The 25,488-nt window shown below is 35.0% G+C and overlaps 1 protein-coding gene across 2 annotated transcripts in view; it reads right to left on the reverse strand.

The window, feature by feature from the left end:
- Positions 1–308: 308 nt before the first annotated feature.
- RPS6KA6 (ribosomal protein S6 kinase A6) overlaps positions 309–25,488 on the reverse strand; it is a 41,959-nt gene continuing 16,779 nt past the window's right edge. The window contains exons 6-22 of one of the 2 annotated variants that reach the window (XM_082770527.1): positions 24,439–24,518; positions 21,585–21,691; positions 21,281–21,318; positions 19,565–19,707; positions 18,683–18,753; positions 17,495–17,583; positions 16,989–17,053; positions 15,194–15,296; positions 13,840–13,964; positions 13,416–13,541; positions 12,818–12,907; positions 11,992–12,150; positions 11,407–11,568; positions 10,909–10,985; positions 9,092–9,209; positions 7,206–7,346; positions 309–6,160 (exon numbers count right to left, since the gene is read on the reverse strand). In XM_082770527.1, the coding sequence (XP_082626653.1) occupies positions 6,035–6,160; positions 7,206–7,346; positions 9,092–9,209; positions 10,909–10,985; positions 11,407–11,568; positions 11,992–12,150; positions 12,818–12,907; positions 13,416–13,541; positions 13,840–13,964; positions 15,194–15,296; positions 16,989–17,053; positions 17,495–17,583; positions 18,683–18,753; positions 19,565–19,707; positions 21,281–21,318; positions 21,585–21,691; positions 24,439–24,518 (1,820 nt within the window). In that variant the 3' untranslated portion in view covers positions 309–6,034. Of the gene's footprint in view, positions 6,161–7,205; positions 7,347–9,091; positions 9,210–10,908; positions 10,986–11,406; positions 11,569–11,991; positions 12,151–12,817; positions 12,908–13,415; positions 13,542–13,839; positions 13,965–15,193; positions 15,297–16,988; positions 17,054–17,494; positions 17,584–18,682; positions 18,754–19,564; positions 19,708–21,280; positions 21,319–21,584; positions 21,692–21,715; positions 21,751–24,438; positions 24,519–25,488 lie in introns of both variants that reach the window. The other variant, XM_082770526.1, reaches the window with a different exon arrangement.

Here is a 25,488-nt window from a genome sequence, read left to right on the forward strand (position 1 = left end):
CAGTGCAATTACATTGACTTATCTCATACTCATCCTGTGATGGGGTTAGCTACATAGCGAAGTGTGCTGCCACCTAGTAGTGATGTATCAACACTTGGCTTTGTAGTAATAGCTCAGATATAGGACAAAAGATTTCTATCAGCTGAAGCAATATATCTTAATTTCAAAACCAAACCACTGTAGTAGAAAGAGCTTTTCACTACAACTTTTTATGACCTCACATGGCAAACACTGATGCAGATAGTTAACCATTTGTGCAGGTCACTGCTGTTAATGCGATTACTCTCATTTGCAATGTAAGTGCCTTTATTTCAAAGGACCAGACCTTTGCAGAAAAATTATTTCTTCTTGTATACATGAAGTCAAAGCTGAATACCTGAAAAATGTACAGAAGGTAGATTATCCCGCCCTAAAGTAATACATCAATCCTATCAGTGAATGTATGGTTTATTGAAAGTGGGGCATGAAACACTTTACTGTGAATATAAATTTATAAACAGCTCTTGATGTATGTGTTGTTTTTGGCAAGGCTTACCAAATAATGCAATTCACAGTACATTTAATTTAGGAATGTTTGCTCATTGATCTTTATATCAATTTTCTTAAAAAAGAGTTGAACTTCCAAATCATAAATGACCTATTTTTGTCAACTATAAAATATTATGAATTTGCAACCTTTTTATTCTAGTACTCAAGGAACTGCCAGCTATTTAAAACTGTACCTTTATCATTATTCACAAAGTTTAACAAAAATAAATACAATTTTGAGGTTGTCTTTGGCATGTCGTATTCAAGGCAATAGTATCTTTTAGCAGCACAGTGCAAAGAAAGACAACATACCATACAATGCACTACTAGATTCAGCCTTACAAGGAGAAGAGAACGTAGTACAATGCAAACTTTAATGTCAATATATACAGAGCTTTAAAGAAAACATTTTTTAAAATTAAATGAAATAAATACAATATGATACAAAATCCACAATATGCTTAGAGAAAGAAATGACAGTTACAATATCTGATAACGGGGACCTTTTGTATAGTTTCATCTTTGAAGTACCTCAGAGAGCATGTGATTCATTGCACGCTGTTTTCAATTAATGCCCTTTTGTATATTGAGATTTATAGCCAGTCACGTGCCAGAATAGTTTTAGCTCTAATCATAGTATCAGTGCAAGATGCCAAAGTGCTTGGGATATTATGACACTGCAATTACTTAGCAAATGCTGCTCATAAGCCTAATGCAAAACATACAAAATAGGAACACTTTGTCCTGCAAAGGAGATCCGCCTTGAGCATGTTTTCAGTCCTCACGCATATACACGCAAAAATAACAACCCCACAAACCCAGATCCAATGTTATTCAAACTCATTATTGGTAATAGGCTATCTCCCAAATCTTAATTATTAAGAGACATAATCAAAGATCATTTATCATTTAAAGCTTTCAAAGTAAAATTGCTTTCTTTATATAAGAAAATCTCAAGAAAGCCTGTCACCGATTAACGGGGAGGAGCAAGGGGGCAGGTGAGCAACTTCTATTTACATAAGATACCGTAATACTCAAATCAACTTTATACCTATACACTAGGGTGTTGGTTTTTGTTTTGCTTTGGATTTGTATTGTTCTATTCAAGTGAAAATACAAGCTTATCCACAAAATAATTTGGGGGAGTAAACGTTTAAGAAAATACACTGAAGTAGGGACAAAATTTATTCAGAGGGTACTTAACTAAAGAGAAGTTAATGCAGAAGGATGGTACATGGTATATAACAGGGTATGCATGTTACCAATAGGTATACCAATACATACTCAAAAAAAAAAAAAAAAAAAAAAAAACAAGTGAACTTTCAATGAGCAGCTTGAAAAAAACCTGTAGAGCTGTGATAGCATTACATAAGGACCCTATTATCATGGCTTAGGAAGCCTTCTGAAATCTGCTCCTCCCTTCCCTCCCACAAACATTAGGAAAGTTTCAACTCTGGTAGGATTTAAAAACTTAAGTGCTACAGAAGTACATAAAACCCCATAATTGCATTGATGCATGAGCCTTATTTCATTTATATGAATCAGGATAATTACTATATTACTATGTAATTCATTTAACTCAATCCTTTTAAGCTCTCCTAACTTTTTAATTGCAACATTTGACAGCAGAGAGAACACTAGATGCAGCCATCTGTCACTGCAAATGACCAGTGTATACTGCGAGTAACTTCCAATTGTTGCTTTGCTAGATGTAATTTTAACTACTGGACATATTAATTTCTTCAATACATATATTAAGATTAGCTTTGGAAAATGAATTAAAACACGGAAGACAATTCAAGCTCAGTATGACTGACTTGGGTAAGGATTTGGATGCCTTCTCTGAATGCTAGCAGAACATTTAAAACCATGGAACATGGGCCTCAACTAGAAGTATGCTTAGACCACCTACACCTTAGGCTCTTTACAGGGTCAAGAAGAATTTACTAGTTTCAAGCATAATGGGAAAAATACACAACAACAGCATTTAGACAAGCCACAGAACAGCAGCTTAAATGAATCTACCCACGCTAATGTTTGCTGGTATGGGCACTCTTCATTATGCACCACTGGCAGATGTTGATGCCACTGTGTAGCTTTTGAATAAAATACAGGAATACAATAGAGTTCTCTGGTTTTCAGCGAAAGAAAAACTGAAGATAGTAATTGCAATACCCAGCTAATGAAAAAGAAGCAGATACATCAAGTACGGGCTCCAGCTACAGTTCAGGTCTGTAGGTATCTAATCCTTTCAGTGAGAACCATATCAGACTGCTAGTGAGAGCTAGCACTCACTTATAACTGCCATTATCAAAATAAGAGTAGATGTCATTTTGCTGGCAGTAACAGAGATCACACCCAAAATATCTGAGCAGTGAAGAAGAAAATGTTTGTATTATAGTATGATCATAACTAGTCTTGAACTGTGCAGAGAGGATATGAAAATGAAACATTACGCTAACCTTTCACTCCAACCAAGAGCATGTTCAAGTGTTCTTCCATTTCAAACACTGAACTGATAATGCATCATCTGTTCATGAGTATTAATAATTGATTGAACAAAATCTGAGCTTGAAAAAAAATATGAGGTTACAACAGAAGTATCAAAGATAATCATTAAATACCATATTAGAAGTAAATGTGTAAGAACTCTTTTGTATCCCCGTATATCCAAAATGTTTCAAAACAGATATGCTGAAATATTCATAGCAAGTTAAGTTCTTTCCCTCGAGTGATTTAAGGATTAAAAATCGGCATACCAGAATACGCTGGTCTTGTCAGATATCAGAAAGATGTTTGTCCATATGTTTTCCTTGTGATAAGACAACTTGTTAATGTTGCAGTCACTGAAACCTTGCCTTTGCCCCAGGAGTACCATTTGCACTAAAGGCTAGTAATGATATAAAAACACACCAGGAATAAACTTATGTTTAAAATTCTTTGCTAAAAATCAGAATATCCATCTTGTTTGCGCATATTTCTTCTTACCACCTTTCTTTTGACAAGAACTTGAGTATCTTCAGCTGCTTACAACTGTATTTGTGCAAAATGCTTTTAAGGTGCTTATAATGTGGTGCTTCTAAGCAAGCTAAAAGAAAATACCAATATAAACACTGTTAAATGATTCATGAATAAAGCCATTAAAGACCAGCTGCTACCTTACGGGAAAGCTGAAGACAATTCAAATTTGACATTTTAGTTCTGTTCCATTCCTTGCATTACCCTCTACCAACGCAGTTTTTCCTAGTGCATTACAACCCACGTTACACCTTGACCTTGGTCAAGGTAGCTTATTTTTTACCACATCTATTCTACCCCTCTCTACTCAGTGAATTCAAATTCTTCTGGTAGTTATTTATACGTTGACGAACAAAATTACAGACTGTAAATAAGAGGTTTACACACATACTTCTGGGCCAAGGTCTCTGATAATAAAAAGGATGAACCAACTGCGTAAGACGCAGATTTGGTACTAAACAATAAGCTTTCCAGGAAGCAGTCGTGTTCTTTGATAGCTTTCAAGCATTTCAAACAGGCACCTCAAAATCAGGCACAAATTGCCCCAGTATGCTTCCAACATCTATCAAACACTCAAGAAATTTAGTATGGGGTATGTTCTGCATGATACAAATAGCACACCTATGTTTGCTATATTCATTGAGTCTCAAATTTACATATATTCATACCTAACTATTTGGCCAGATAATTTCCATCTTCCCCCACCACAACAGAAGAAAGCAGCTCATCTAACAGTACTTTCAGTGACACCAAGTACTTCACAGGTATAAGCAAAAAACAGCCAGCACCCTCTGCATTTTAAGATCTGAGTTACTATTGCCATTCTTGGCAGTTAGGCCAGAATTCTTCGGAAAGTTTTTTCTTCCTTTTCTTCCTGTCTCAAAATGCAGAGTTCTGCCATCGTAGATGTCTTGTAATTTGCCAAAGCTATCAGGAACAGGAAATTCAATGACAGCAAATCAGTCAACTACAATTTTTGGTCACTTGCATTCCCCAACTGTTCACAGTCTAACTGTTGGTCACTAATATACTTACCTAATGTTTAAAATGCGTACCATCCTACTATGTCAATACAATTGTACAGTAATGCCTACAACTTGTGAAAATATTTTACTTTAAGCTTATTATCTCTGAATGTATTAGTTCCCAGTCTATGAGCAGATGCAAGTCAGCACTGGTTTTGAGTCAGAAAACTCAAAGGTGATTCTGGCCCTGAGATTTGTTTCCTGTCTATCACAGCACGTAGAAAGAGCTGAAGTCCTAACACCAAGACAGAGAGAACAAGTGAGTGCCGGCAACGGGATATTGTCAGTAACTTGCCCATAACTATGAAATTTCTTGGTCAAAATTCCCTTATCTGGGCACACTGCAAGGCTTATTTATTTTCCCAAGCTACCCCTACAGTTAGGCAAATAGAATTTTGCATTTATGTTCTGTAGTATTTGTACATGCGGCTAGAGATTCAGATAAAAGCAATGTTCTATAAAAATCAAATAAATAAAATTAAAATCCACATGCCAAGTTTGTTATAACAAAGTGTCAGTTTGTCTCATACACCAAACATACTTAATATTGGATATACATGTATTCAGTGGAAACATCTGCCAAGGAAACAGTAATACAGCCACTGTACAAATGGATAGACAATGTAATTATTTTTTTTTTAAACAAAACTGGATTGCATGATGTTGTCTTAAAATAACAATGTTATTTCAATCCTTAATTTTGACTGTTTATACACATACGTATTTTCTCCAGCTCAGTGCAGGACACAGTACCATTCATGGTAATAATTTGAAGTGTTCATTTTCCTGTAAGAGGCCATTAGTTAACCAGCATTTCTTTCAGGTCACAAGTGATCAAGTTGATTTTACAGGTAAAGTGCAGGACCTTACACACTGCTTTTGTTTATATTTTCCACATAAAATTATCAGTTACTGGCACCATGCAAACACAGACCTGCCAAATTAGCATTAATGCATTTAATATTGGCACAATACATTAGTCAGTTTTTCATAAAAGTAATGAAAAAGTGAATTAAGTTGAATCAGTTAAGTGTCCAATTACAAAATTAAGAATTTGTCCTTCACAACAGGATTTAAATATGTGAAGAAATTAAAAAACCTTACACTGACACTTTTTTATGTACAACTTGGTCATTGACAAGGGTCCCCTAAACCATTTTAAAATGAACCCAGCAAAACTATACAGAATGCGAAATAATATTTGCAACAGATCTCTTAAAGGACAGTGTAGAGAAATTCATTATGGTGTGTACCTGATGTTAAATTAATTTAACAGATACAGCCTGTAAAACAACACAGTATGAACCTGTGGATTTTTTTTTTTCTTTTTTAAAAAAGGACTTTTACAGAATTCAAGTAGTGTAGCAGGAAACCATAGATGCCTTTTGATCACAGGTCAGGCAAAGTAGAGCCACTTATTGGATTTTCCCCTTGCTTCTGTTTGCTAAGGTGTCCCAGTGGATCTATAAGTCTGTAGATGTTAGCTTTTTCATGCTCCGTCGTTGAGCTAAACTCGAGGCTGCAACAGGCTCTAACACTGGCTGAAATGTCTTGTGATTCAGTGCAGAATATGTAGCAGCCATGGCTCCCTAGAGAACAATGAATCATATAAAAGATTGTAAGTCTTTTAAAAAAAATATATAAATAAAATAAAACAACTCAATATTAAATTCTTACAGAATTCTATAAAAATTGGGCTTACAGTAGGTCACATTTTATGAAGTTTGTTTCAAAAGAAAAAGAAGATTTATTACTGAATCCTTCAGATTTCTAAGCATGGGTGTATGACATCTTTTTCTTTCCCGTGTAGTTCTTCTACATACCTTAGATGTAGCAGTAACCTCTTAATGTGGGTCAGAATCAGGATCTTCCAAGCAATATTAGCATCGATTTATCAAATATAGCCACTTAAGTGGCTATTCAGGTCCTGACTTATGAACACAACATAATTAAGACTAGCTTTCACAGGTCTTTGCTTTTTAATTCTACAAAACTGATGGAGTCTTAAAAGCTGTTTGCATATATTAGAATTTGCTTGTGTATCACAGGTCAGAATCATAGATAAAAAGCAAACAGATAAAAGTACAAAAATTGTAGCTAGATTGCTAATTTGTTGTTGTTGTCAGGAGACTGTAATAGAGTTAGAAACAAATCTCCAAAGGTTTCATAGAATCATAGACTAATAGACTATCCTGAGTCAGAAGGTACCCACAAGGATCATCGAATCCAACTCATGGCTCCACACACACACACAAAAAAAAAAATAATCAAAACATCTGAGAGTGCTGTGCACATGCTTCTTGAGCTCGCCAAAACCACTTCCCTGGGGAGCCTGTTTTAATGCCTGAATTTCTTGAATAAGCATGCTAGGGCACCTGTGGAAGTCTCAAATAACTGTCTGAGCTGGTTCGTGTATGGCCAAAGCTACCTTAAGCTTTGAAAGCACAAAAGGAACAAAAAGAGAAGTCGAAAAAAAAAAGTTAACTGATTATTTGTCTGCTTATATAACTTAAGTGAGGATGTACATACTAGCAAAGAGAAAAGAAAGCTAAGCACAAAAATCAGTATGCCTGTAGCTCCAGAGGTGACCCAAACCATTGCACATCCATCAGCTCAAGCAATATTCAGGTTTACCTTTACTAGATGTGGTGCATCTTGCCTGTTTAGTTGATAATGAGGCAACTGGTCCCTACACGCTATCCATGAATGTTTTAATACTTGCTCTGCTGTATACCTCTGATGCGGATCTACATGAAGCATATGTGATAACAAGTCCTAGATAAAAAACAACAAACACATACCATTCAGTTAAAATAATCTTAATACAGACTATAAGGCATTAATTATGGCAGTTTTTTAAAAAGGATCTTATATGGCAGGGATAAACAATGCAAACACACAAAGCAGCAGATAAATTGGATCATTTTGTGCCTTGACACTGCAGAAGTCTGAAAACAATGTGGTGTACTATAATCAGTTTAACAGAGCAGGCCTTTATTGTAAAGAAACTTACTGTTGCTTCCATGTTTCATATTTCATTTTGTTTATAACATGTCTAGAAGACCAAAAATAGTATTAAAATCTAACAGAAAGTGCTTATGGAAGAATATTATTGGCAAATACCTTTCCTCGTTCCTACTAGGCACTTGGGGTCTGCAGCATATTACAGTTGAATTCATATACGTATATGTGTGTGTATACGTATATGTGTGTGTGTATATATATATATATATATACACACACACACACATTCGTTATATACTACCAAAGATTTTTTCCTTCAAGATATATAAAGAGTAAAACCAAACAAGAATGAACATTTGTTTTTGGCTGTTTAGAAGCATTAGTAACAAGCTAGGAATTGTAGTGCTGGTCAAAAGATGAGCTGGATGGGAAGTACACAGAAAGACAGGAATAGCTTGAAAGAAAACAAAATATGAACAAGCTGACAGAATGTTCCCTTTGTTTTAGGTACAAAATGTTAAATGTTCTTGACTATGCAGAATTGAATTACTTGTGCTAAGACAGAATCAGCCAACAAGTATTCTGAATCACTCCTATTGGGATGAACAAATAACAGTCCCAAAGGATTAGGTAAAAAAAAAAAAAAAATTAATACTAACACCAAGATTTATGAAAGGTAAAAATAGTGACTAAGATACCTACAGAGTAGGCCAACACGAAACCCTGAAAATGCATACAGCAATTGATATGTGGTGCATGACAGCATCTTTAAACAAAGGAGCATAATCAAGCTGACAGACTATTTGCAAAAATATCAAGATATATATCAAATAATTAGTTTAATTGCTGAAAGTAGTAACAAAAATACAAAGACCTGACAACTTCAGTGTCAAACAAGTCAAAAGAGTGAGCCTATACTACAGGAAAAAAACATTAATACAAAAACTAGTCAGCTACTATAACTAATGTAACTGTAAAAAGACATCCTTCCACTTAAGTAATACCACATTCATCTGGTTTTGGTCCAATATAAACAATGAATTAAATGATTAGGAAAGCTTATACAGGAACCCATCCTACCTAAAATGGGTATCAATGACCTGGGTGAAGCAACAGAGCACACCTGTCATGTTTGCAATGAGAACTGAACAAGAAGTACAGATTAAGAAGAAAGTAAACTGAGGGAGATGATTGCATTCTTTCAGCCAGCACAGCCAAAGAAATGGAGACAGAGGAGAAAATAAAACAAGAGGTGTTACAGCTTTAAATCAGAAGAAGCTTCTTCCTCATTAAGGTAGTCAAGAGAAGGCTGCCTGGGCAGGTTGTATAGTCTTCACCCTTGGAGGTTTTTAAAATCAGACTGAATAAAACCCTGAGCTACCTATTCTGATCATGAGCTGACCCTGTTTTGAGCAGGATGTTGGTGACCTTTATTGCAATAAACTGCAGACAAGACTAGCTAACTTGTGTGTTAGATTAGTCTGTTTCATGGCACTGAAGAGATGTTTGTTCGAATTCTACAAAATACCAGGAAAAAACACAACACACATTTATACCTTTGCTGCATCTGAAACAGTGTCCCAGTTGCCTCCACTTAAGGAGAATTTTCCACTGCCTATTCGTACCAGGATCTCCTCAGGAGTATCATTAGGACCATTTGCAAATGGAGTGTAACTATTGAAAGGGAAAAAAAAATGTTAAAGAAGTTGTTAAAACCTCATAAATCATTCTGACAAGTACTGACAGTAACACACTCTATACTATCAAATAAAGCATACATTAATTAGCATTTCATCTTTGAAACTATTATTTTCTTTTTCCCCATAATTGTTACTCAATTGTTACTCAAATAGAATAAATAGTAATACAGATTAACAAGATGTTTTAAGTATCTTAATAATACATTCTAACTAGTGCAGACTTTCAAATCAAGTGAAAATGATTCATAAACAAAAATTATGTTAGACAGCCAGAGCAATTAGGTAATCCAAACCTAGAACAGTACCCCAACAGAACGGTCTAATGAAGCTGGAGTAATATAGAGTTTGGGGTATGTGCATACATTTTCACAAAGAATGAGCAATATGTGAATACATCTACAATTTGTGGGAAAAGCTGCAAGACAAATCAATCAAGATTTGTTATTATTTATTTTTAAGTGAGTTTGGGAGGCTTAAACCACAAGATTATTGGTTTGGGAGGCTTTTAATAGTTTACTGGCTTTCCTGTAAATTCAGATTATTTTCCTTACAAATCCGACTGTGAAGAACAAAATAACTCACCTGGCAAGTCTGAAACCCCTATCTTAATGACTTTTTAGTCATTCACTTAGACATTCAAAAGTACACCTTTTAACAGGATCAGAAGTAGTACAATGTTTTGGCATCTCCCATGGTCATAGACCAGTACCAAGTTAGTTTTAATTAAAAAAAAAATTAAAATCTCAATTAATTAACTCATAACACCCATCAGATATCAAATCAGTACTACACATTAATGTGTTGTATCTTAGTACTTTGAAAGCTTTACATAGAAGTCAATCAACATCAAAGGTTTAGGAAGTATCCCAACCAGTTTAGTTGTAGTACTTCAGATGATGAGCTTAAGGGGAACAAAATGGAAAGCTAGAAAACCAAGTTGGACCATTCTTCTCCCTTACTTTTTACCTGCTGTGTCTTTTGTTCAGAAAATGTTTCTTACACACGCAGGCAGTGTAATGCCCAAGATCTGCATAACTGCATATAAATAATACAGAAAACTGAGTTTTGATGACAAAACTGTAGTGGCAATAGTTATTTTACAGGGAGAAGTACTGTATGATCAAGGTTTCCAAAAGACAGTATTTATAGATAAAAATGGAAAAAAATACTTAACCTGTCAGTACAGAAATTGATAAACGCTATTAATTTTTGAAGTACTTTCTAGTCCTTAATGAAAGCTTAGATGAAAGTTTAGAAGTTTAGAAAACTGGAGAGATTACAAGCCAGCTCATTCTGTAAAAGGGCCATGAATCAAGGCTGCGGAAAGAGATACAAGAGGATGGACTGCAAGGGTGGGGGGGAGAACAAGGGGCAGAAGAAAAAAAAGAAAACCAACACATGGTTTTAAGGATTAAGAGCTTTCCCCTAAGCTAGGGAGAGTCTTTAGCATCCTCTAGTCGTGTACTAGGGAAGAGAGAGAAGACCCGAAACTACCTGCAAGATAAGCCTTGTTTATGTTCAAATTTATAAACTCACAGCTTCCTGTTCCTCTTCAGAGTCTTTGTTATTCTGCATTCAAACCAGTGAGGTAATATCTTACAATTTTAATAGAAGCATGGATTTGTGCAGCATGCTGTAACTTTAGGTAAACAAAATAAGCTAATATTTCTCACCCTGCCAACATTGTGTAAAGAAGAACACCCAAGCTCCATATGTCACAAGCAGCATCATAACCTTGTCGCATGAGAACCTTTAAAAAAAAAAAGAAGTTAGAGACTTTTCATATATTTAAAAAAAAAAAAAAGAAAAAAGCCACCCCCCAACCCCAAACCACTACACACACAGGCTGAGGAAGGATAAGCCAATCCCAATATAGTTTCAGTTTCTTATAGTTTCTTGTTCAATATACAGGTTACAGTAACTATTGACAATATTTCTTGTTTCTTTCTTGTTCCCAGAAAGATCCTCAACATGCATCTATCTTATTTTTGAGGGTAGACTCTACTATTTTTAAAAAGCCTTATAATAAACACATATACACTAGTATTCATAGACACATCTAAGGAAAACTAGCAGGGTAGGTTTTTGTTTTGTTTTTAAAACTACTGAAAGGATTAAGTATTTGATACATCAAAACCAGTGTAGACAAAATGCATGGCAGCTTAAGATACCTCTGGTGCCACGAAATTTGCAGTGTAGCACGGAGTCAGAAGTAGTCCATTTTCTCCTCGAAGTTGTTTCGCAAATCCAAAATCACAAATCCTGATAGAATCAGCATTATTTGAATCATCCGTATATAAAATATTACTAGGTTTAAGGTCTCGATGCACTACCTTTAAAAAAGGACATTTTAAAATCTATTATTTCGAAGATGTAAAATTTGCATGTATGTATGTTTGTACAATTCATAACAAACAATAGGTATAGTAAGCCAGAGACTAACACTTCCATGCACTTATCTAACTTTCAAGTAACAAAAAATGTATTTCAGTAACCACATAAAAAAGCATACTGGCTCATAATGCAACTGGAACTAACATAACCAGCTCACAAACAAGCATAGAACAAGTATCTACCATTTCATAAGTAAAAGTGAAGTTAGAAGGACTTGCAGAATAATTACATGGGTCACTTATATCGTCTTTTATGAAAAATACTCAAATCTTCCCTTCTGCTGTTAAAAAAAAAGCCACTCAAAGCACGTAACCAACAGCATTTGTTAACTCTAAGAGCTGTGAATAAAACAAATCACTCACTCCTTGGCAGTGCAGGTAATCCACAGTCTTAGTTATAGTGTACAAGACAGCACTAGCCTCTCGTTCCGAGAAGAACTTCTGTCTGAGAATTCGATCAAGCAGCTCTCCTCCTTTCATCAGCTCAGTGACAAGGTATATGAATCTACCATCATCATACACCTGAAGAAGTTTAACAAGCACACATATATACAGACATACATATTCATCCAGATCATCCATAATTATAGAACCTGAAAAATCTGAAAATTACAGACTAGATTGTTCACCCATTCACGTATATGAACATAAAGTGCAAACAGCAGGGGCTGTCAAATTTAATTCTGCAATTCGAGAGCCTTAAAGCATGAAGCCTAAAGAAAGCTTGTGTCATTCTGTGAGATGTTGAGATAATAGATTATTAAATCATGACTCAGAATGACATTTCTTCAGTCTAGGAACTTCTGTTTATAAGAGGAGACTAGCTCTATCACTCCCTTATTCCTCTTCCCCTCCAGAGGATTTTAAGCTGCTGATACTTTGCATGTACATGACACATGCAACTGCTTTTTCAGATTCAGATCACCAACACATTAACTGATTATTTGAAAAAGTCGTATTTCTTCTAATTTAACATGTACATCATTTCTCACTTCAAGTTCATTAAGCAATCTTTATAAAATATTAGTACCAGGACACTTAATACTCTATACTTTACTATATATACTGCTGTCGATATATTTTGACATGCAAAGGAAATGTAAACCCCAATAAACTCCCCACGTCTATATTTATATATAAATATGTATTGACTCGTGTGTAATAAGAGGTAGCAGAGAGAGGTACATACATCCTTTAAAGTAATAATATTTGGATGCTGTCCATAACGCATGAGAATCTCAATTTCTTCTGAGGGATCCCTCTTACTTTTATCAATGATCTGCAAAATACAGTAACATGAAAACAAATTTTGCAACAGTTTCAAAAATGTCAAGAGTTCATTACTTCTTATTAATTGTGACTAATTCATCTTCCAGCTTCACATCCCTGTTTACTCAGTTCTTGTTCTATCCTTGCTACGGGTTAAATCTATCATTAACGCAGCCTAACCTGCTCCAGTGGACAATGGAATTCACTCAACAGCCTGAAGCACCACTTCCCTGCAGGCCAGTCCCAACCTACTGGGCTCTCATATTTATTTTACTTCAGGTGTGTTCATCATCATACAGTATTTTAAGGCTTCAAAACTGTAGTTTTGAAAATTAGTTCTTCAATGCCACAAGTTTACCCACAGAAACACGAACTACAGAAGCCAATATGCAATTTCAGTGAAAGAAGAAAACACTGTTTTCATTTCTCACTGCATATCAACAGCTACAGTAACCGTAGAATTCAAGCCTTTAAACATCTGCTATGCAATAAGTCAAAAGTAAATTTATTAAAAGTACCTTTACAGCAAACTCCATATTTGTAGCTATGTGTATACACCGCTTGCAGACAGAGTAGGAACCAACACCAATATCTTCCTTCAGTTCATATACATCAGTAAACTGCACACTGTTTCCATGAAGTTGCTTTAAAAAACAAACACATACAAGCTGTCATCTAAAACAACGAGAACCTATGCACTATTTCCAGCAGCAAAAGATTTTTTCCTGCTTGCCCGTGATCTCTTTTGAATCCTCTCTCCAGAAAGGCAGCATCCTGCTTCCCTGCGCCCCCAGCTCTGGAGTTAAATACCCCGTGGATTGATTTAAATAACGTGTATTTTATAATAGCCTCCACAAAAAAAAAAAAGAACAAACTGCAAACACTACATACTGGTTAATCTTTGGAGTTTGAAAAATGGTTTACCGAATAAATAACTTTTACCTGTACTATTGGCAGTATATTGGTGAGTGGTGATATTTTATGATCTTCTACAGTAGTAGTTGCAACAAAACTAAATCCTTTGAAGAGCTGATGTGCATTGGCACTAGGTGGGACTCCTGGAGAATCTAGTTGAACACACATTTCATTAGCATGACTAAAGCTTAGCAGAGCTATTTTTTGAACATTCAGTACAGGTATGTTAGAAGAAACATTTTGAGGGAAGAGACAAAAGTAGCACTAGACATTGAATTAAGACTTCTATCCAGTGATCTGTCTTACAGTATTTCAGCGTCACACAACATAAGTAGTACTTCTATGTTTCACCTAAAACTGCAGAAATTAGTGTACAAATACATGTTTTTAGAAAGAAATTTACTGAAGCACAACACTATTTATGCAAAATAAATATCATAACCTTATGTTCAAGGACTGCCTAAGAGTGCCCATACATTTTGCTACCTCAGCAGTATATATGCAGATAAGGCAGAAATGAAGCAATACAAAAATATTCAATTAGTTAAAAAAAAAAATAAATCAGAAAACCAAAAAACATTAAGCCAAATTTACCTCAGATTCTATTATGTGCACTTTTGAATTCACTGTTTGAAATTTCAAAATAAGCACAGCTTGATAATTCTGTATAGTCTATCAAAACCACAGACACTCTCCAAACAAATATGACAAGTGGTTTTAAAAGTTGGATGCAATAGTAGAGAAAAAAAATCACATAAGAAAATCTGAAGTGAATACACTAATCAATGAAAAACAGCACTTACTTTCTTCCAAAGTTCAGTTACTTAGATTATTGCACTAGGAAAATTTCTAAGAGACATGTTAAAAGTTAATTTTAAAGGCTTCTTGAAACTAGTTGAGATGTCTTTGAAAATAATTTAATAGTATAGGTCCTCAGTGCAGTGAGTGTGTTGCCCTGAACTTCTCAGGAGTTACTTGATACACATAAGAGAACCCAAATATTTGAGACTCACATTCAAACAAACTCCATTAGGTATTGACAATAAAAGAAAAGGGAAGCCTGGATAGATTTAAGACAAAATTAACAGGTATTCTCCTTATAGCAGAACAGGACTTGCCCTCTACCTTCCTTGTCATTACATCTAGGGAAACCATAATTAAAAGAAAAGAACAAGGTTGGTTGTACATTAATAATAAATGCTACAGTTACTTTATTAAGAAGGTATTGGGTTTACATATTTTATCTTTCACTACATATAAAATTCAAATCTGACCAGTTCCAGTCTTCTATTTCAGTCCACAAATACCAAATTAAAAAAAACATTTTACCCCTATAGTGCCATAAGCCTCACCAGCTAATAAGTGAAAGATGCACAATTACCTTTTGGTGTTTTTGCTGTGAATTCTGGATCAAAACAAAAGGTATCTTCTGGTTTTCCAGAAGCAGGTTTAAATGGGGGTTGAATTTCTCTTCTGAACAGTTTCTGAAGTAGAAGAACAAAGTTCATTTAATTAAGAGTGAATGAAGCTTCCATCATGTAATTTTGCCAAGCTAGAGGGTAAGCAACTCAAATGTCATTGTATTAAAAACAGTTTTCTGAAAAACTGCATAGTATACAGCAATTAGAGAGACTCAATTACATATGCAAAAACAGAGTTATATTTATTTCAAACGCTAAGTGAAATGGTACCAAGCAAGTCAAACACACAGCTCTTGCTCTTTTGAAATCTCCTCACCTACCAGATTTGTCCTTTTTAAACTAGGGTAGCAGACTGCCATTTATCACCAGTTCATCTTGGGCTTATTCAGAGAACAGCTACCGTGCATCTTCTATCAGTCACCTCAGATCTGGTTCACTGCTATTTTGGACAGTGGTTACAACCCAGAAATACCCACTCCAAAGGGAAGGTATGCAATATAGTCTTTGCCTATGTCTGGGACCCAGAATAAAAATAACTCTCACAAGCAAAGGTTTCCCTCTTGGCAAGGAACTGCCAGTTCCCCAAACTACTCCAGGTTTTTCCTGACCTACTAAACTAAGTCAGAAGGAGGGAAGGAAAAGTAGAACAAAGGCTTCTCATTTTCTTCTCCTTTACTCGATATGCTTTAGAAAAACACTTTGCCAACTGTTATCAAAACAGCAATATAAGTCACATTTACAATGACGAGTCTCATTTTATGGAAAATTTCACGTCAAATTATGTCAAAGTCCCACACAAATTTCAGGAAGCTGAGAATTTTTTTTTTTTTTTTTGGCATTTTTCTTGTCCTGTCAGACCTCGTACATGTTATAAAAAACAAAAAACACACAAAACCCCAAACCAAGAACACACAAGCAAGAGAGACCTGATTTCATCCCCAAAGAAAATGAAATAAAATACTGAAGCGTTCATTAGTACCACCATAGCTAAATAAAAATAAATAATAAAAAATAATTTTTTATAAATAATTTAAAAATAAATAAAGAACCAGTTAAGAACAGCAGTAACTAGCATTGCGTGTAGTCACATCAGCATAGCAACATCATTCCTTGCGTCTATCCTTCTCTAGGCATTACAGCAAAGGCATGTTTGCAGGGTAGATATATTTGATATAGAGCGCCTCATTTTTGCAAATGTTTCTGGGCAACACATCTCAAAAGGCCCCACATCAACATGCTTGTTAAAAATTAAGAAAGCAGCCATGGACTTGTACAGACTTCTGATCACCTCAAAGCATGAGAGTCAACACTTCAGCTGTTCATGGAATATGACTGATAAGAGAGGAATGCGCTACAGCTAACTACAGTTAAGTCAAAGAGAACTGTAGTCACAGCGAGGCTTTGTGACCTGCATAGAAGTTATGAGACATGCTTGTACGGGATGGACACCTACTCGAGAGAATGATTCTTGCACATCGGGAGTGCCAGCATGCTCTCCAACTACAGATGATGTAACTGACAATTTAAGCTTTAGAATGCTGCAACTCTAATTATTAAACAATTAAGTGTCCAATTTATAATTGATTACTCTTTACACCATAAATACAGTTCCAGATGCCAAGTAAGGTTGCAGTAGAGGCCAGAATCTAAGTCAGCAGTAGTGTAGTGTTTATTGCACCCTATTCAGAGGCAAATACCTATATGCTACAAGGTAGGCAAAAATAAGGAGTTTTATTCAGATCCTTTCCTACTTACATTCCAGTCAACAGTAGAAAAAAAAGGATGTCTCTTGATTTCTTCAACTCCATCTGAACCAGCTCCTGAACAAAGAAAACACTGAATTTTAAAACATTTTGAGGGCAAAGTCTTTGAACAAAACTGCAATACTGTGTGTTGCTTTTTTTTCCTTAATTTGTATATGCATGGTTATATGAGGCATATAAAATATTTGATTGAGTACATTTGCCTACCTGATGAGACATACAAGAATAAAAGAAGACCATAAATACAGTGTCAATACTCCTTTACTCTGACACTGTCAAAGCTTTGTTCTTGATGCTAATAGTAACTGGTTCAAGAAAGTAACCATCCATTAGCATAACCCAGAAAGTCACGACCCACGCTAACATGAAACGGTATCAAAAGTCAAGTCTTACCAACCATCAACACTGGAGCTTGAAGAGTCTCCAGCAACTGCTTTCTTTAAATAAGAAATTCAGCCCACCTACTTTTATTTCAATGATCCAAAGAAGTGAACCCACCTAATCTATTTGATGGGTTCCTTTTAAATAACATTCTCAGAAGACTTTGAGCTTCAGGGCTGAGAAACTGAGGCATTCCAAGTTTTGCCCTAAATGAAAACAGAAAATGAGTAAGAGAAAGAAGAAATTTAGAAGAAATTTTAGTAAGCTAAGAAATTTAGCTTACTAAAAAAAGTGTACATAAGCATCACCGCATAATTTGGTGTATTAAGGACCTATTCTAAAGTCTTGTCTGGTGTATACATTTAACTCATTAGCTTTAAAGTTCCACATTCTACGTGAGTGGTTTTCAAAAGCAAATAAAAAACCCACACCGCACAAAAGCCTCACTCCCTTCATGACCCCAAAACAAACTTCATGCTAAAACATAGTAAAGCAATTATCTCAAGAACACACAAGTATTTCAAAAATATCTTCATGTCACAAGTAAGTTACCACCAAAACGTCTACCAGAAGCAAGGCCCAAAGAGACTCACCAAATGCAGAATTATTTCCAACTTGCTATTATCCCCTAAAGTGATTGCTAACGTTTAACAGTTAGTATCTCTATAAATTCAAACTGCCATTTGTTAAGAAAGCTTTCTCTCTCATCCCTTCCTCGAATATCACCCCCTCAAAAGGCCCAAGGCTCTGCATGTGGTCCAAAGGAAAGTCTTTGTTAACTAAGCACAAATAAAGATGAGAGCATGTTTGCCTAACAACTTGCTTCAGAAGTCACCAGTTCACCCAGTTTGTCCTGTTGGACAGCTTGTGCTGCAACTGAGGTAATGTAATATGAAAATGTGAGCACGTAACTGCAGTCTCCATATATATGTTCATAAAGCAACACCTGATTAACTACTGCTTACAAAATAAGGTATGCTCTAACAGTAGCAAGAGTATATAACAACATGAATGGCAAGTAATGCTGTTCCAATTCACTGTAATGTTGTTATCTTTATTATACACCTGCAATGAAGATGCAAGTTTATCCCTATGATTTCAATTCCTGCAGATACTTAACAGAATTTCCATAGTCTGGGATCTAAACTGTATTTATTGTACATGTGCACAGAGGCAGTGCAATGGGGTGGCTTTTTTGTTTCTCTTCTAGTTTTAATGCTCTCAAGCACAAGGATTTGAAACAAGCTGTTAAACACATTTAAATTACGTTTTCTGATATTCTAAAGAGTAAGAAAAAATACTTACTTCAGTATCATATTCATAGTTTCATTGCGATCTTTACCTTGAAACGGTAGTGTACCAGTAAGCATTTCAAACTGAAAAGAACAAATGTTAATCTAAATCAACACTTTTCCCCCAGTTGCTCGAAGTGTTAAGTACTGTACTGTTTCCTATTGCTACATTAGGCAAACTGACTTGACTTTTAAGAGATATTATCAAAAAGTTCACAAATCTAAAATTTTGTTTTTAAGTGTTAGTTCACATTATAACAGTGGCAGTTGTGATGATGATTAGGAACATTTCACAGCCATGAGCTACTTTGGAGTAATAAAATCCCCTCCATGCCTTAATTTTAGGCTTTGCTGTACTATGAAAGGAGCAATAAGAATAAGTTCTAAAACTGTATTTTACTTTTAATGCCAGTATGTATATTTGTTTGATTCTCTAATGCATTACAGCAAAAGCATAAGTGCTAGCATTACTGACTCATTACTCTACTCCACTCCAGCAGTATTCAAACTTACTCTTACAAAAGCAATTGATTTTCCATTAAAACAAGTCTTTTTTTTTTTTTTTTGTCAATTATTTTTTGGAAAATAACTATACAAACTGAAGTTTCACACTATGACAATGACTATTCAAAACAACTAAACTGACCAGGTGCATGATTTTTCAGGTTCCTAGTAAGTACTCCTTACCTAAGCAGGTAAAAAGTAAAATTTTATTCAAACTACTTGTTATTTCAGTAGCACTTTGGTCATCAAATTCTACCCCCCGCCCCCCTCACCCAAGCATTGTTAATTAAATCTGGACAAGCCTATTCTAGACACATTATTTCACATTCACTTTAGACATATGCAGCATATCGTGACCTTTAAGCGAGGTAAGCAGCGAAGCATACAGTACCATAAGAACACCAAAGGACCACCAGTCAGCACTCTGGTTGTGCCCTCGCCTGTTTACTACTTCAGGTGCCATGTATTCTACAGTACCACAGAAAGAATAGGCCTTCTTCTCTTGATCTACTGATTCTTTGCTGAGTCCAAAGTCTACAACAACAGCATTACAAGAATATAGCCAGTAAAGAACTTCAGGAAAAAACAACACTGTATATGGCATTTCAAAATGAAAGCGTTGACAGCTTTTGTTTGCTTCTGTTCAGGAACATTATGTTGTTATCCTAATGCTTCATGAAACAAGAAGCTGCAGATATCTAGAGAGGCATCAAACATTTAACTTACTATATGCCACCAAAGCCATTCTATAAGCTACAGATTAGCCATCAATAATACTACTCAAAATATTAATACTTCAATGTTTGAAGTGTTACATATTCAGAGCCTTAAGATAAGCAAAAGATCTTTTTCTGCTTGCTACCTGCTTTATCCATACAAAAGACTGCATGCAATTAAATGAGTTTCAAAGATCGTAGTCTGCATGCTCTGCTATTACTGAATGATGGATTAAAGTCAGACTAAAAATAATGTTGTTATATAAGACAATATAGTTCTGCAATGTGAATCACAAGTTCAGTAAAGAAGTCTTTAAATGCCAGAATACTTTTTTCCTTCCTTGTCTATTCAATGGCCTTGCTGAAACAAGTCCTTGATAAGACTTTCAACATTCCCTTTTATGAGAGGGGAAATGACTGCTAATCAACAATACCCTCAGTCTTCCCACTTTCAGAAGGAAGCGAAAGACTGAATTGGATTTAAGTGTACTGTTCAGAAGTTTTTAAAGCAGTGCACTTTATAAACAATTTCCAACATCATTCAACTCTCAAAGAGTTTAAACAATTTTTTTTCCCCACTCAGAATCTAATAGCAATATAAATTCGTTACCTATTTGGATCTATAGATAAGTTTCACCTTAAATGTAATTTCTTAGAAGACATATTTCAGTTGTTCCCTATAAACCATTTCCCTGCAATTTCATCTGCCTTTAAGAGTGATAATCCTGAAATACAATAATAATTTAGAAGAGGTCTTATTTTGCACTAAGAGCTTTCTATACCAAGAGAACCTCTGTTCCTTTTATATTCCCCTTATAAAAAAAGATGCAGGCTTAAACTTGCTGGCTGAGACTAACAACTTCTTGATCTTCAGCTAAAAGGCATTTCACAGTAAATCTTGACATAGCTTAGAAATTTTCTAAACTTTAGTTATTAAAACACTACCATTGGAACTGAAGTTCATTTAAAGTAAATCATATTCAATGGCTGTTTTTGTATTATCATCTATATTTCTTCTATTTTAACCACAGTAATTAGGATCCGCATTTTACAGTGATATTACTGCTAATACTGGAACCTGATCAATACAAAGATCAGCCAAAGCGAAAAATAACCTCTGTGGAAAATGCATCAGGATATGGTAAAAGAAATCATCTGATACAGTCTCCTACAATCTAAAAATGCTTCAACAGAAGTACTTAGTGGTACATAAAGAATTATTATAAATGGAAGTGATATTGCTCAGTTTTTATATGAATCAGAAAGAAATTCTCTAAGCAGCTAAGTACTGGCCTCACGCTACAACTATCACTATATGTGTCTTAGGTTTGTATCTATAAGCTTATACAGAGATATACACAGAAAGTGCTGTACTAATAAATATTACCTACCTGTTAACTTGATATGTCCTGCTTCATCAAGCAAAATGCTGAAAATTAAAATTCACATTCACCGATACACATAAACAGGAATGTTTGCATATAACATTTAAAATATAGTAGTTAATTTTGATCTCCGACTTCCATCATTAAATTAACAAACCAGTATTATTGCATTTTAGTCACAAATGCATTTTTATAAGATTATGTAAACAAACAATGTAAAAAATTAAAAATATTTTTACATCACTACAGTAGAAAATGCAAAGCAACAAGCAAAATACACGTAATAGTGGTAAAATACATTTTACTTTACTTTTCTGGCTTCAGGTCCCTGTATACAATTCCCAAGCTGTGAAGGTGATCCAAAGCAAGGGCCAGTTCTGCGAGGTAGAATTTCACATCTTCCTCTGTAAACATAACCTAATAAGAACTGTATAGATTTACCTTCTGATCTTGTCTTCAGTTTTTAAAACTGCAAACTAAAAAAATACTCCTGTCTGCCTTAATTTCAAAATAAGTTTTAGAAGTACCCCATGAACTGGTAATTCATGAATTTACCTAACAGAAATGATACAATAATACATGCTAATCATCATGATAGTAAACATCAAGTAAAAAAAACAATCTGCAACACTTAAGAACATCTGCAGTTACCAGAAGGCACTAACTTTTAAGATAATGAATTTAATTGTTGTGTTTGGTGTTACTGACCACCAGCATTTTCAGTTGCAATCCAACGTAAACTGCTGTCCACTGCATCACAAAATTTGACATATCAACAGCTATTTGTGTCACTCATTGTGCATCTCTGACCTCACATTAGCAATATTTAGAAAGAATAGCAGAAGTATGCTAAATAAAATACTTTGTAAAAATAACCGTGATGAGAAAATTAGCAGTGAGTTAAACCAGGAACCTACTCTGTTCTTCTTAGGAAAAGAAATTTTAAAAAGCCTAAAATCCCTAGCAAGACACTGAAGAACCAAGCAACCTTGCCTACCCAGCATTTTATACAGATGCTTTCCCATCCTAAATACTCAACAGGTTGCTTCTAATTTTCCTATAAAGACTATCTACTTTGGCTCTTGCCGTGTTCTACAAATTACTGGATAAACTAGTAATCTTCAAATGTAAAGCCTCAAAAATTTAATTCCAAAACTCAACTCTTCCCTATTTGTTGAAAATACCAGGAATAAGAAGCGCCCTCTCAACTGCACAGTAAACACATTTTAAAATTTTATACTACCATATTGGGGCTTCCTGATTTAGTAATACACTGATCAATACTTGGTATTGCACACAAAATATGTAATTTGTTGTACCAGTAACAGAAATATTGCCAAATTTCACCGTGTCAGTTATCAATAGGCAATGCACAGTAAAGCTATTACACAATAGAAACAGCACATGGAAGTTTCCCCTTAATTTTGTAAGGGCGAAGCTGATACAATCTTCCACCTCCATTCACAAGGGAAAAACATCAGTATTCCTTGGGATTGCCGAAATGCACATCTCAAAATACAGAAATGCTAAATGGTAATCTACAGCCTTGCAGTAACAATTTCACTTACAAACTACTGTGTGTCAAATTAAACACAGTGCAAGTGAATTTCATTCAATTGTACCACAGAAGACTTCAATGAGTACTCATTTCATTTCCATAGCCGAAACTCTCATACCCGCATCAGAACTTAAACACTAGCAAGAGTGTTTTAATAACCTCATACTAAACCCTACTAACTTAAATAATCCTCATGTATGCAAAGTATGAAGTACAATGGGTAATTTACACTCAGGTTATCCACTGTCTTTGTATTACCAGGAACTTTTGAAAGCATCTTTTCCTCCTATTAGGAATTTAAAAGGCCCATTTTTTTCCTATATATAGATATGGTAAATGTTTAAATGCCATCATAGAAGGTAAATGAAGTTCCAAAAATAACCACAACACACATGTGGAAACTTTAGAATAATCTCACAATTGTTAATTCTTTATTCTCAAGGAAAGTACATACTTCTTTCAGCTAGCTATTATTATTACACATAGACTTGCATCCCTTAATTTAAGGATTTTGCATAGTCAGTAATCTCAGCTGTGTTGGTGCAAAAAAGAATGGTTCAGTTATACCAGAATTTCCCCTATAATCAGACAGCCCATGTGAGAGCAGAGTGACCTCATTCCTACCTAGTGTGTTCCAATAGCCCTTTACAAGCCTGCCCATTCTTTTAACAGTTTTTAGCCCCTGGTTTTACAACTCAAGTTTAATTAATTTTTGATCTCAATTCTTAGAGATGATCACTGTTCTACCAAGGTAAGCTTTCTTAAAAATGAGAGAAAAAACCTTTTCAATTCTTTCTTCGCTTTTACCTGCTCCTGAAGTAAAACTAGATTGAACAAATCAGCTAGATACTTTCTTAAATCAGAAAACTGGGCTATCTTTTCCTAAGCATTAGCAATAAACATTCACATTTGTGAAAGCACTGGAAAGCTCTCTAACTGTGAAGTTGTCGGGAAATCTGCCGTTAAAAATTTAGAGCTTTATGGAAGCTTTGCAAAAAGAAAATAAAATCTTAAGGATGGTCATGATATTTGCCATCAAATATTTATTATATTAAATTTAAGAAAAAACAAGGCCAGGCTGCATCATATTCCCTCCTCTGAAATTCTCTCCCAAGAAAACAGAAATGAAAAATTATAGTTCCAGTTACACACTAAAATTAGATGGCAGAGGAGTGTCTTAAAAATGCTCATTCACAGTTTGTGAGATTAAACATTAAGATTTATATTATAGCATTATCCAAGTTTGCAATGCAGCAAAAACCTCTTACAGATACAGGTTTCCAAGAGCACCTAAGCTAACTGTGAGCATAAGAACTATACGTCTGCTTTAGTTTTGATGAATTTTAATTTACTTCAGTTGGGTTTCCAAGCAACAAAACATTTTTAGACAAAAGGACTGGCCTTTGTAGATAACAGAAAAAAGCTTAGGCTACTAACCAGTACACACTTAAGGTTACAGTTCATTATTCTACAATATGCAAGGAAAACCCAACTAAGTTCTTAAAAACTTAAAGAATCACAGTGGAAATAGCTATAAAAAAAGAATCCTATACTGTCAAAGAAAATCTGCCAAATACTGAGTTGAGATAAAATTTTAGGTACTTACCTCTTTGGATAATCGTGTGAATACATCTCCTCCCCTGAGAAAATCCAATATTAAATATAGCTTCCCTTCAGTCTGAAAGGCTTTAAAAAAAAATCAATAGTTGTGCATGACAAAGATGATCTACAAAACAGATCTAAATGCTTTTACAACAGGGAGATGTTAGAGAAATGCAATATTTATGTTTTAGAACTGACATAGTTCAGCAGCCAATACGAAATGTACATGAGTTACTAATTTTAATGAATGATTACTTGCTTGCTTCTTCACAGAAGACAATCTTAGTCATAAAAGATCATTAAAATACTGTTCTTTTATTTCTCCTTTGCCAAACAGAGAAACTCCAAGTACATTAGCGACTGTGTTTCATTTTCACTCAATGAAAATTAAAAGACCCTGCAGAACTTCTATGAATTTTCCAGGAAATCTTTACTTTCAAAAGAACCCAATCTAAAAAAGAAATATGTTGTCCTGGTTTCAGCTGGGATACTTAATTTTCTTTCTAGTAGCTGGCATGGTGCTGTGTTTTCGATTTAGGATGAGAAAAACGCTGATAACACACCCATGTTTTAATTGTTGCAGAGCAGTGTTAATGCTGAATCAAGGACTTCTCAGCCTCTCATACTGCCTGCCAGCACAAGCAACTGGGAGGGGACAGAGCCAGGGCAGCTGACCCACACTGGCCAAAGGGATACCCCATACCTCATGTCCTAATGCTGAACAACAAAACTGGGGGAAGTTGGCCAGGGGTGGGCTGCAGTTGCCTGGGGACTGATTGAGCTGAAGGGCTATTTAAAAAGTGTGACCAGCTTAACGTGTTACAGCTTAACAGTCCATCATCAGAAGGAAACCCTCATCTGAATTTAATCTGAATAAAATTGTATATATGCATGAGAAATATCAGATTTGCAATTACACACCATGTGCGTTTGCATGCTAAAGGCAAAATTCCATAGGCAACAACTGACACATCAAGCTACTACATCCACATGAAGAGAATCAGTATGAAAAGGAGTAGCAAGGAAGCCTAACACCAAGTCTAAAATACAATTA

This window comes from Aythya marila (genome assembly GCF_965140915.1).
Source record: "Aythya marila genome assembly, chromosome: 13".
NCBI classification, from domain to species: Eukaryota; Metazoa; Chordata; class Aves; order Anseriformes; family Anatidae; genus Aythya; species Aythya marila.